At 34.9% G+C, this 14,021-nt stretch overlaps 1 protein-coding gene across 1 annotated transcript; it reads left to right on the top strand.

Annotated features, from left to right (window-relative positions):
- LOC109839162 (putative dual specificity protein phosphatase DSP8) lies at positions 1,748-12,107 on the top strand. Its single transcript, XM_020407591.1, has 6 exons — positions 1,748-2,154; positions 6,506-6,628; positions 9,853-9,946; positions 10,531-10,613; positions 10,881-10,970; positions 11,600-12,107. The coding sequence occupies exons 1-6, from the start codon at positions 1,942-1,944 to the stop codon at positions 11,942-11,944; spliced, it is 948 nt and encodes a 315-aa protein (XP_020263180.1). The 5' UTR covers positions 1,748-1,941; the 3' UTR covers positions 11,945-12,107.

Genomic DNA, 14,021 nt, shown 5'->3' with positions numbered 1-14,021 from the left:
ATGAAGGTCACAGTTTGCAAAAATTACCATGCTTGATCAACCTCGTGTTATAACTTTTAAGAATATTAGTAGCAATTTCGTGGTCTGTTTGACTACGTTATAAATTTTACCATGCAAATTTATCATGATTGAAGGGCACAGTTTGCATAATAAGAAATTAGTATAGTCGAAAAACATTTTATTTCTTTGAATGATGGGAAATGAATCAATTTTTATGGTTAGAAACTCCTTGTCTGCATTCAATTAGTTGATAGGTACATAGTTATGGACTTTCTTGTTCTTGAGCATGGCTTTGGGTTTTGATGAACTGAATACGAACTAAGAAACAAATTGATGATTAATTTGAAGGTAAACATTAAATGTGGTGACAAACTATAAGCTTTAAGTGTGTAAAATCTCCGATAGCTCATTTGAGTGACTTATTAATGACATTCTTCTCTATATGTACACATATTGTAGTTACCATTTTTCTTGACCTAGGGATAAGAAGATAAAAATATGTATTTATAATTGTGGGTCATGGACCAGGCTTGAAGTCATCATATTGAAAAATGTGACCTGATTTTGTCTGCATTAGTTTCCAAATATAATTTTAAACCCAAGTCTAATAGCTTTGTCTTTTCATTTTGCAAGTAGGACCTTAGCAATATAATTAGATAACCATCTTCATTTACTGTTACTATCTGCTTTAATATGACGTTTGTATTTTAGATGGATGGTGATCTTGATGAAGAAACCGTAGTTAATATGTGTTCGGGTGCTGTACTATCTGTCTTGGTTATGGTTATGGTATTCATGAGGAGAATGCAAAGTAGACGTAGATCTATACGTGCAGGTCCTAGTGAAGAGAAAATAATACAATATCAAAATAGAAAACAACACCTGGATCGCATATATAATGGATTTAGTGATAGTTGTGTTGGCTTCTTGCAGCTCTTGCTTGTCCTTTGGTTGGTCAGCTATGGTTGGCATTCAGATTCAGTTGATGCTTGGCCCTTATTTAAATTTTGTGCATGTTTATTGTACTCTTTGCCTTGGTTCCAGCTCTTGGTACTATTATTTGTTGTTGGTCAGCTATGCTTGGCCTTTGGTTTCATGTTGATGCTTGGCCTTTGTTTTAATTCAGTGCATGGTTTCAACCTTCTCTCGGCCTTGGTTTCAGCTCTTGGTTGGCTTTTGGTTGGTATGCATATTTTATGTTATGATGATGGACTATTTTTAAGATATGCAGCCAAAGTTTATAGCAACAATATATTGGCGAGGCAATATATTGCAGCCAACATTGTTTTATAAACTTTATGGCGAGACAGATAATGAAATAATGGCTTTTTCTGAGCACAACTAATATGTTGGGCGGTAATCTTACCATGGTGACCACAATCAAGTTTTCTTAATTTTTTAGTTTGAACCAAACACTAGAAAATGTGACCACAATCAAGTTTTCTTAATTTTTTAGTTTGAACCAAACACTAGAAAATGATGTAAAGTACTTTCACTACATATTTATTTTTTAGTTTGAACCAAACACTAGAAAATGATGTAAAGTACTTTCACTACATATTTTCTTCTTTTTTTAAGTTGAACCAAACACTAGAAAATGATGTAAAGTACTTTCACGATATATTTTTGGACGAAACAAACACAAGAAACATTTTTCAAGAAAGCGAAGGAAACACACAAGAAAGTGAAGGAAAATCATATATAGAAAGTGACGCAAACAGTTAATGTAACGGACTAAGACCTAAAAACACCCTAAAAATAAACAAATAAAAAGAAATCCAAGATCGCTTGGTTTCTAATCCCGGTCCCAATTCGGCATCAAAAAGCAACTGAGCATAGCTTGCGATCGAGGATTTCTTTTCGATCGAGCGCCTAGGGTTTCTGTAACATGCGAAAGATTCGACTCTGATTGATTTTTTTTCGAACTGGGGGAATTTCAAGATGCGTATTGAGGAATTGAATGATTTAAAGGCGGGAATTGAGGAGGAGGAGGAGGAGATCTCCAGCGGTGGCGATGAGAATTTGGCGATGATCGATGCGAAGAGGGCGGTGATCGGCGTCGGAGCTAGGGTTTTGTTTTACCCTACGCTTCTTTATAATGTCATCAGGAACAAGATCCAGGCGGAGTTTCGATGGTGGGATGAAGTCGACGAGGTCTGTCTGCGCTTTTCTCTGTTTAATTTGTAATGAATTTGTTCAAAGATTGAGTTTTGATAGGAAAGATCAGTCTTTTCTTTCAATGTTAATGTAGATAATATTTGGAGGTTCTCTGCGTCAGAATGTAGTAGTGAAAAGAGTAGGATTTACTGAGTTCGAGTTTAATAAATTAAACAACAACAACGTCAGAGAATTATCCCAAATTTTATGGATCGGCGACTCGGGTCCTATTCTCCCAGTTAGATTCTTTAGGGGTTATCTCCACTTAGTTAACCACCATCATGACTTTCCCTATTGCTTTCAACATAAACCCTAATTCTGGTCCTCTTTTATCCATTAGTTATAATCTTATCACTTTTTCTAATTGGTACGTGTACGTGTAGTGGCCTTTTCAACTCTACTAAATTCGTGAGAGGGAAATATCTAGATACGATACAAGAAAGAGCATTTTCTAAATTATTACATTTCATAATGCCGTCTGAAAGTTTCTGATTTTGGTGTTTAGATGATGAACATAATAAAAAACAAAAGTTATTAATAACTTGAATGTGGGTAATTAATAAAATAAAGGGAGAAAAATACATTACCAATCTGTTGTGCATAGTTTGATGATGCATGTGTTATTCACCATGATGGTTCCTCTGCTTTTTTTGATGAGGATACCAAATTGAAGTCCTTGCCGTTCTCAGGATATTATCATGATTAAATGTAATTCTATTATCTATAATTCTCGAAATTTTATTTTGAGTTTTCAATATTTATTTTTTACAGTTGAAACGATACTTTTGATTGAGAGCCGATTAATGTTCTTTTGCATGATGTTAACTAAGTATATTGCTACAAAGGTACATTCCATATATGTATCTTTAGGATGCAAATGCGTCTCCATTTCAGTTTACAGAATGTTCCAACATTTGGACACTTGCTGCTTACCGTATATACATACGTGATGGACTACTAGTAACTACCATCTCTTTGTGATATGGAATCATGGTCATTGACTGTGATCTGCTTCTTCTTCCGGTTGTCTTGTCTTGATTTTCTTGTGAGGCTCTACAAACATTTTTTCTAGCTACTAATGAATACGATCTCATGGGATATATTTCATTTACATTAAGCATAATGCCATATTCCATGGTTCATATTTCACTTCTACTACTGCTAAGCAATGTTGAAAATAATGATAAGATAACACATAATAACAACACCGGCCTCCCACTGATGTAAAACACAAGACAATGTAACACACAACATAGACCACATGTTTTATTATTTATTTACAAAGATTAATAAACAAATATTTACAATGATTTTAATAAATATAATCATCACAATTATCATATATCATCATCAATTTATCACTGTTATAAATAGCGGTAAATAGCTTCGCAATAGCGGCGCTAATAGCGTTAGCGGTCTCTTCCCGCTGTGCTATCGCCTAATAGCGGTGACATGTTGCGAAATATGCGTTTTTCGCTTACAAAAGCGGCCAATAGCGCACCACAGTAGTGAATAGCGGGCGATTACTGGCAAAATCCGCTTTTTGATCGTTATTTAAAAGTGGTTTGAGATTTATTTTTTTAAATTAAACTCATCCGCAACAACTACATCCCACCGCCTCCCCCGCTTTCCAGCATACTCCCGCTGCCTCCCTTAGCCTCTGGCACCTCCCTCAGCACTTCCTCTCACCTCCTCTCGCCATGAGCTTCTCCTAATTTAGTCCTCTCACCGCTTAGCTCATCTTATCGAAGATGACGACTTTTTGACTCCAGTTGTCTTCGGTATTATATGACGGTTACATGTCTATTTCATGTTTAGGATCTCTTTAAATCATCAAATGTACTTTTAGATTTTCTAAACTTTTCTATAAATTTTTTATTTTTTAATATTTATACATATCTAAATTAGTCTATTTTTTGACTTTGCGCTTTTTACAGTTATTTTATCGCAATAGCCCCAAATGGTTTTAGCGATGCCTCATCGCTACACGATGTTATCCGCTATCGATAACCTTGATCATCATCACTACTCCACAAAAATGAAGTCAATAAATGCTTAAAATCCAATCCAAAAGCATCTCCACAAAAATTTAGATCATCCACTTTCGTGCGAGGCAATAATTCAAGTGTTGTGTTAAAAGTCATAAGCAGAGTTGTCTTAAATGATCATCTGTAGCTGTAGGTCTGGCCCCTTTGACATCTTGAGAGAACACATTTTGTAGCTTTGTAGACGTTGGTGATGTAAAATCATCTGATTTGACCTATTATAACCATAATGAATATTGTATTATCATGCTTATCCCAGTATGCCCTTTTTTATATCTCTTGGTCTATCTTCAGGGCCGGCCTTGGGGTAAGCCCACCAAGCCCCGGGGCTGGGGCAACCCAGGGGAGGGGGGCAACCATCGCGATTACATCCTTCATCACTCAAACCGTAATAATTTTCGAAGTGGATTTTGTAAGAGGACTTTTATGCAAAAATTGTTAGGGGTTCTATTAGTAAAAAACTCTTATTAATAAACAAAGCCCTACCCAACTCCTCCTTTATTTTCGTCAGCCTCCTCTCCTCCTCCTCGTCTCTGTTCTGCCGCTCACAAAAAAAGAAAAAAAAAACGAAGAGAATCTGAATCGACGGAGACACCGCTCTGTTCCGTCGTCTCTGTTCCGTCAGCCTCTAACTCCTCCTTCTTGTCTCTGCTCCCATCCTTCGGACCACCCCGCTGACTCCTCCGATAGTCCGATCCAGTCACCCATAAGACGGAGAGAATCTGAATCGACTTATCGACGCCGACGGCCGATCGGTCCGTCAAAGAAACACAATCGGGTAATTTTTTTTAAATAAATAATTTTAGGGTTTTTTTGGACGAAAATTTAGGGTTTTGATGTTTTACAATGAAATTAAGATTTTTGATTTTGAATATTGGCTGAATATTAGTTGTTGAATAAGGGGTTATGATGTTTGGGCGGTTTCGTCTAGGTTTTTGTTTTGAAACTGGAAATTAGATTTGATTTAGCTATTTGGGTGGCACAGTTATGCCTTCTGACTAGTTTCTCACGGTCTCCATAAGTTTAAAAGAAGCTTATCAAAGTTGAAAGATAGAAAGAGGAAATAATGTTTACTTGTTAAAAAGTTCATCTCCCATCTAGTCATCTAAAACTCGAAAATCCTAATGGACGATAATTTGATATATTTCTATTTGGTTTTAATTATAATCTCAATTTAACTTTGATTTGATGACATTCATATTATTGGATTACTATCTAGATTAATTGTTTGATTGTTTTAATAATAATGATATTACTAAGTCTTCATTCCGGCATCGGTTTAGTTGATTGTTGTGATTTCATATATGTTATCTTCGCAATACCATGTCACAGGATTGATTGAATGGATTGGTAATGATATCAATTGAATATGAATACTTCGAGAAACTCGAGTATGATGACTTAATTGAAGAATTCACTTCAAAAAATTCAAGGAGAAGTGTTTTTCTTTGAATTAAATTGTAGCACAAATGTAATTTTTTCTTATATGAATATTGATTTTGCAAGAGAATATTATCAGTTTGAACTCAATATAGAACGCTAAATGGTATTATATGTATTCATTTTTATCGTTATTGTTCGTACCAAATTTTTAATATAAGGGGCAACCAAAATTAGATTGGGCTAGGGCAACCCAAACCTCGGGGCCGGCCCTGTCTATCTTCTGGCACTACATGATTTTCCAATGTTACAGAAGTCATTTCTTTTAACTTTTTAGATATATATTCTATGTTTATTTAGTTGAAGACAACATTTGTTTATTTTTTAATAATTCTTTGTTAAGTTGAAGTTTGAGGACATTATTCTAACTTTTGTGGGTCTAACTTGGTTATTGCGGTGTTTACTTAGTTTGAAATATGGTTGTCTTTCCCCCAATAGTTATACTTTTTGATTGCTAGTTAAATACCATGTTTATTATCCTCGTGCATGCATGACTATTGTGTTCACCATCTGTTATCACGATCGGTAGAAAGTAATTATACCCTTCATAATAATGTCATTTTTCTTTTATAAAAAAAACCTATAGATGTGCAGAATCTAGTTAAACTGGAAGTTGAAAAGTGGTAATAATAATAATAATAAACAATATGTCAATTCTGTAATTGTTTTGCAAAATCCAGTTTAAAAGAGAAGCTGAAAAAACAGTAAAGTATGACTTCTGTCATTCTTTCTTACCTGAGGTTGAGTGCATTACAGGTCTTTTTTGCTTCTATGTTCTGTTTAGGTTATGTTCTTGAAAATTTTTCCTTTGATATTCTTGTTTTATTTCTTAAACAACATTGCTCTAATATATTTGCCATCAGTTTCTTTTGCTAGGTGCAGTTCCATTTCCTAGTCATGTTCCATGCTTAAAGAAACTTGGTGTTTGTGGAGTAATCACCTTAAATGAGCCATACGAAACCTTGGTGCCTACATCACTTTATCTTGTAAGTATTCGCTTTTATTTGGTGTTTGTGTGTTTGGTATCTTCTTTTCTTTTCTAGTATTTCCTTTCTGCTATAAATTATCTTCGGGTTGTCATAAAAATACCTTATATTTTCTATTTATATATTCTGACCCCTGACCTTCCTTAAGAAAATAATAATAATACAATAAAAAATTTTGCTTTTCTTCTTGCTGTTTCTGTGCCCGTAGAATCATAGTTTTTATAATTTCTTTAGAAATTTAGTATTAATCTGAAGTAGTAGAAATTAATTAAGCTCAAAATATCCCATTTTTATGTTTTTGAACAGAAAGAATAAAGTAATCACAACTCCATGACTTGCGTATTTCCTCAGGTTCACATGTGTTAGTGAGTTTAACACTTCTGTATAGTAGTATAACAATGAAGCTACAGCGCACCCATAAATGTGTAACGTATTTCCCCATGATTACTACTTGCCCAGATCTAAAAATAGGATGGTTTACTTTTTAGGTATTGTCACTGAAATGTATAGGTCCCAGCGGTAATACCCAGGACCAGGAGACTAAAATCCCTACACTTGTTTCAGAAGCCGCCTGATGTGTGCAATTAAAGCTAAACACTGTAATAGTTTGCCATTTCAAAGAACCAATTAATTACGAGAGAAAGAAAAGAAGTTTAGCAGGAAAACAGTAAAAAAATAATCGAAAGAATCCGATTAGTCCTTTCCCCTTAAATATTCACTAATACTAAGTATGTATGTCGTTATGAAAAAAAAGTACTAATTACAACCTGTACGACCCAAATAACTTTGGCTTCTATTGTTTTATCTCTTTGAAATTGTGTTTTGGGGCAACAATTTCCTGTGATGTGGATCACAAATACACAATGAATGGTGTTCTGTTATCCAGATTGCAGATACCTTGTGGTGGGAGAATTTAGTAACACTAAGTGCAATGAATGAGATCACATGATTGGAATTGTAGATCCATGGAGGGCAAGCATTTAGGTGAAAGAAAGAGTGCAATCTTCCACAATTTCAAAGATAAAGAAGATAGTGATTGTGGGTGGGGAGAAGATGACAAAGTGACAACTTTATATCAAAATTCACACGTTTTTTAATTGAAACATGTCCAATTAAGTAGTATCTCGCCCTTACAGTGTTTGTTTTTAAGTCTCGGCCTCCAGTGTAATATCCTTGGTGCACCTTTGGCAATATAAGTTGCAACCATATGTGGTTTAAAATTTCTGAAGTTGGTTTACAGTTAATGTTATTTAACATTTTTCAACTGCCACAGATACTGTGTATCTTCCTCTATGCCATCTTACTGGGAGAGCAGCTGGGAAGTTTGAGGCCCTAGAACTAAGTTATCTTGTTATAAATTGTATGGTCATCTACTCATAAAATAATTTATGCTTTTTAATGAATAATAAAAGTACTAAAAGTTGATTGTCATTAAGTAGGTCTTTCCCATTGAAAGGGACCTGCTATATAGAACAAATCTAATTTTAGAAAACTTCTTTAAAAAACTCATTTCAGTACCCTATGTGAATATCAACCTGTGTTGCACTCAGATATAGGACACAAATATGTCATGTCACAGATATGCGGATATGCAAAAATCTTAAGTAACCACGACTTTGTGTACGCCATGCACACGGCCATAAAATAATGTTATGTAAATGTAAATAACAAAAAATTGGATAAGGCATGATATGAGTATGTAACCTCGGGCTTCATGATCTGAGAATCATTGCAATGCAATGCATGGTTTTAAATATCGGCCGATAATCCGATATTATCGCCGAGTTATCAGATTTGGGAGCTTTCCGCTAGGATAAGTAGGATTTTTAATCGGTTATCGTTTTTTGAGGTTTATCGGCAAGTAATCGGCGATAAAGGCACTTATCGGCCGATAAGTAGGCTCTAAATATCGGTTTTATCGGCCGATAAGTAGGATTTGGGAGCTTTTACTTTCTTTTGGATTTGCTCTTTGAATGTTTACAAATTATGAACTATTTGTTGCTTTTGGAACTTGGTTGATTGGTGATTAGCTTATGTTTGTTTATGGATATTGATAATGGCTCATAACTACTAAATATCAACTTAGTAAGTTAGTTTATGAATCTCATGATTAAACAATAATTATGTAGATGCGTAGATGGTTCTTCATTCTTGATGTTATCTTATTATTTGCTTGTTTATTATTCCATTTTGACTAACATTATATTTTTTTCAAGCTTATGTTTGTTTATTATTTGCTAGTATATTACTCCGATAAATACTACTTATCCCCGATATATCCCCGATTTCCGCTATCCGATAAGGATTTTGACCGTTCGATAAATCCCCGAATCCCGATAAACGACATTTAAAACCTTGATGCAATGTCATATAACTCTAAACCTCTGTTTACATGAACTATGAGAACTGAGAAACAAACACCGATATCCCTCAATCTATCTATCTAGAATTTGGTTCAAGGCTCGATATTGCTAGACATCAAAGAATCTTGCATGTGTTGGCATGTGGTAGACATCAGCATATGTCCGTGCAACATAGATACTGGGCTGGTGCCATACTCCTCATACATGTGGCTTCTATAAAACTTTATAGGCTAGTTTGGTAGGTTAGGAGCCAACTTCCTTTGTTAGCATTTCAAAGACGTGAGGATCTCGTCAATGCAAAAGTTACAATGAGATGCTCTATTTGATAGGAGGGCTGATATAAGATAGAGTTCTACCTGTACTGCTGGCCAGAATAAACCCTAATTTGAGCAATACTTGAAGGTTGCATCGAGTATTATGTCATGGGGTCTAAATTATGAAACCTTTTACTTGGCAGCAGCTAACATTTTGAAATTATAAATTATAAATGATGAATGCCTTCCTCCAATGGGACTAACCTATACTTGTTCTCAAGGTTAAAGGGTTCCTTTCTCTAATGGAATTAATCTGTCTTTTTTTTCGAGGCTAAAAACAGCTGTTTTGTGTAGGTGACAAAATTTCTGGGAAACAGGTTGATGAAACATAGTTGATGGATGTCTAGCATTTCTGTTTTGGTTTGATCTTCTTCCAGCATTCTTTTTTTCATTGAGCAGAGTTGTTCACGTATAAATATATATGATTGAATTTTGTCTTTTCTATCTATGTCTGTGGGATGTCACTCTTGATCCTTAAATCTCTTTTTTTTAACAAGGTTTTAGTCTCTTATTCATCAACTTTAACTATCTAGTGTTTTCACTGTAGGCTCATGAGATTGAACATTTGGTGATTCCAACAAGAGACTACTGCTTTGCACCATCACTGGCAGATATATGTAAAGCTGTAGACTTCATCCACAGTAGGCACAACCCCTCTGTAGTCAATGATTCAGATAAATCTTTCCTTTTTGTAGATGCATCATGGATACTTTCTTATAAGCCTTATCTCAGATAGTTGCTAATAGTGGAATTAAAGTTGCTTTAACTACTGAGTCAAATATCTCAGTGTTTGGACAGCAGCTCATTTTTTTGGTTTAAGTGCTTTAACTATAATAAATCACATATTTTAATTCTTGCACTTCCTATTGTGATCAATGGAGATTGAAACTAACTATTCAATTCATCACTTTCTGGAGTTAAAACTATCACTATTAGAATGTTTATTTTCATGCATTTTAGGAAAATTGCAAATTTACCTTCTTTAACCTATATCTTACTTATTTCTAGCACCGATATTAAAAGATGATAATCTGCCCCTCAGTTTAATAACTCATTCTCACCTACTGTTGCAAAGAGCTTCTTCTCTTTGTCTTTTGTCCACATCCACCGTGCTGACTAAATGACCGTTCTTTATGTTTAATGCGGTGCAAAAGTTTAGGAACTCATTTAATTTTGTTTTCATTTATATTCTGTGTAATAATGTGGCTATTGTTAATTTTTGAAGATAATGGATCGTCTGGGAAAACAACGTATGTTCACTGCAAAGCTGGGCGAGGAAGAAGCACAACCATTGTTCTATGTTACTTAGTATGTATATTATAAGGGAATTGTTTGATGAGAATGATAGTATCCTTCTCATAGGGAATTCTCTCATATATAATGATGTGGCTTAATTTCAACCAAGCTAATAAAGCGGGGAGAAAGGATCCTCATAGCACCCTTGGTTGCGATTGGCTTACATAATTGTATATGGAATAATCTTCTCATATGCCATATAACACATACCTGTTTACTTATTGTTTAATGAGTTGATACTTACTGAAGGAAGGATAAGTGATGAATTTTGTTTTCTAGGTGAAACACAGACAGATGACGCCTACTTCGGCATATGAGCATGTCAGATTAAGAAGGCCAAGGGTTCTTTTAGCTTCCTCTCAATGGCAGGTGATTTCTTGCAAGACTTTACAAATTTATGAGAGTACCTTAGTCATTAATAATAGAAATCACTATGTTGTGCTCTCTAATGCTCGAGACCGCTACATTGTAAGATAATATGATTCTCTTTACTTTATCAGCAGACGTTTCCTTTTACAAGAAAGAAGAGAAAATATTTTCAAGACCTAGGAAACTAGCCAAAAACGAAATGAGTTGGAACTTTTTGTTTTTAACTCTCATCTTAACAATATTTTTCCTGTACTTGCAACTAAAAGAACATTTATTGTATTATCTTAGCAATAGATTTCATGAGACTATCAGTCACCTTTTATACTATTCAACATCAGATGTGACTAATGGTCCACTTATCTGACATATCACTAAATACATGTGGATTATCTGAAGAAATTTGTCTTTAAACTCTACAAAGAAATGCATAAGCAATTTTTTAGAATAGAGATCTTGCAGTCAGTAAATGTGTTTTCAAGGAACTTATTTTATTTCATCTGAAGGATATCATTTTGGTACCTTTTATTTAGTGCATGAAGTAAAAATAACTCTTGGGCCAGTGCTCTGATCCAATAATAGAATTTATTGTTTGCTGGTTCAACTATTATGTTTCCTATCTTTTTCCACAGGCTGTCCAAGATTACTACCACCTCTTAACAAAGAAAACTGTAATCTCACGATGTTTACACTATCCGATCACAAAATCACCAGCAACGCTAACCACAGGAAACCTTGTGAAATTCGATGAAAACTCATTTGTGGTGGTATCAAAATCTGATCTCGATGGCTACAAACCCAATTCTGAATCCAGCAGAATATGGGAGCTGAGCTTGGTGTACAGAGTGCAGTTTGCTGGTCAAGCAGCACTCGCAAGCCTTTCGTGTTTCTGGCTCCGTTGCCATTCAAGGGATCAGAGTTGGTCTCCGGAGGCTGACAAGCTTTGTCTAGTCAGCGGTGTGGTGGTAAAATTGTAAATAATTATAATAAGTTCCCTTTTTATCTTTCCTTCTATGGTCGAAGGCAAGCGTATATAAAAGTGCCTGTGATAGCTTTTAAAAGCCGAGATGGACGCTCATTGTAAATATATGTAAATTGTGTATATACAACAATAAAGTTGCGCTACATTTTCCTATGGAAGTCTGACTAACTTGTTCTGCTATGTTTTCATTTTATGAGATGGATGGTCAACAAACTTTGAAATTCATTTTATGCACTATAACCTTTTAAGATGGGTGGTCTGTGTTTATTTGGGGTTGTAGTAATAATAAAGGAAACACATAAGCAGCAATAGTTGCACTCGTATATGGATTGTGTATGACGAGTGATTGTCATTGAGCTGCTTTCTTCTCTCTTTTTCATGACAATTACGCCTACATGGATTGCGTAATGAAGCCGCGAACGGTATTGATCGACTTGAGAACTAAACGTCTCTAAAGATCTTAAGATTTCTGTGGACACAAGCGAACCCATAAAATCTCAAGAGACTGAGGTTTTGAAAACATCAACTGCCGCTGTCACTGGCAAGTCAATGAAGTAGGCTACTACGTAAAATCAGACCAAATTCAAGCGTAGAATGTACAGGTTGAGCTATTGATTTGCATATCTCAACAACTAGAGAATTTGAGAGGTTCGCATGTGCAGTTTGTTGCAATCAATAAAATCAACTGTTCCTTTTTTTATTTTTAAAATAAAATCAAGATAACATTACATACAGAAACTCGATGTTTAGTCGAATGTATCAGCACCAACGAATTGCTGGTAACAAGTCATGGGAGTCTCACCTACCTGCAGCCTAGTTTGAGTCGAACATGCCAAATATTAGGCTTTTTTGTACATGTTTTTGACTCAAATAAAAATAACTTCACGGATATTTTGAAACAAATGTTGTTCTTTGTTCATAATTTTTTTTAATCAATTAGTGCTTATTTTAGTAAGGGCGCGTCTCTTGCATGTTAAGGATACCAAGACAAAAAAAAATTAAAATAAAACAAAATCATCGCTCTTCTGAGAACGTACTTACTAAAATAGTAGCGAAAAAACATAAGCGTTAATTAACACAATGTATGTATGTTTGTAGGATATTTCCCCCAATTCTTGATATGCATATTTTTAGTTTATAGATTCTATGACTGAGGTTTCAAGCTATATGAATTTGGTCACAGTTAAAATTATAACAGGGATCCCAATTTGACCCATGATCGCTCCGGTTTCTGAAGCCTGTAACTGAATCAGATTTGAGAGATATCATGATAAATGCAATTAGGTGCTTATATTTTTTTCAAACATTGCTTGCGTTAAACTAATTTAATGTAGAAATGTTGTGCTACATAGTGGATTTCATGTCAACATCTTCAACATTTCTATCGGTTACAGCTAGCTGTAGCCAGCCACACAGAGCTACATTGCCAAAAATCTTTTCATATGGGGACCATCTTTTTTTGATGTAAACTTCAAGAATTTCGATAGGATTATAAAACTTTATGATCCACAAGAACAAGTCCTCGTGATTCTTTGTTTTCATATCAATATATGTGTATATTGATGCTCTGATGCTCTTACATAATCATTAATATGAAAGTGTTTGATTAGGAATAATGAGAAATGTCCCAAAAGCGTTAGTTAGTTCGAACTGTGTAATATTTCAAAAGGGTAAATTTCACCATCCTCAAAACTCTGGACATTTTTTTGAGATAACCCCCTAACTATTTTAATCTGACAACCCCCTTACTATTTTATTCCCCGAGCCCCATGGCAATGTTCAATTTAACCCCTCCAAAAGAACGCGTCAAGTCTAATGTGCGGCGCGCCAAGCACGAGTGATCAGAAAAGGCGAAAATACCCCTCGTGCCTACAAAAACACCCTTTTATCCTTTTTATTATTTCCATTAAATTTTTGATAGCTTAGAGGTATTTCCGTCTTTTCGTCACGCGCTTGGCACATGTCATGTTAGACTTGATATTGTTATTCTAGAACACTCAAGTGAATATCTTCAAGGGGGTTTAGTGGACTAAAAGATTTTGTGCGCGTGTGTGTTGTGTGTGTCGAAGTTG

The sequence above is a fragment of the Asparagus officinalis genome, chromosome 4 (assembly GCF_001876935.1).
Source record: "Asparagus officinalis chromosome 4, Aspof.V1, whole genome shotgun sequence".
In the NCBI taxonomy this organism is placed as follows: domain Eukaryota; kingdom Viridiplantae; phylum Streptophyta; class Magnoliopsida; order Asparagales; family Asparagaceae; genus Asparagus; species Asparagus officinalis.
The sequence above is the reverse complement of the archived record's forward strand: the minus strand, read 5'-3'. Positions and strand labels throughout refer to the sequence as shown.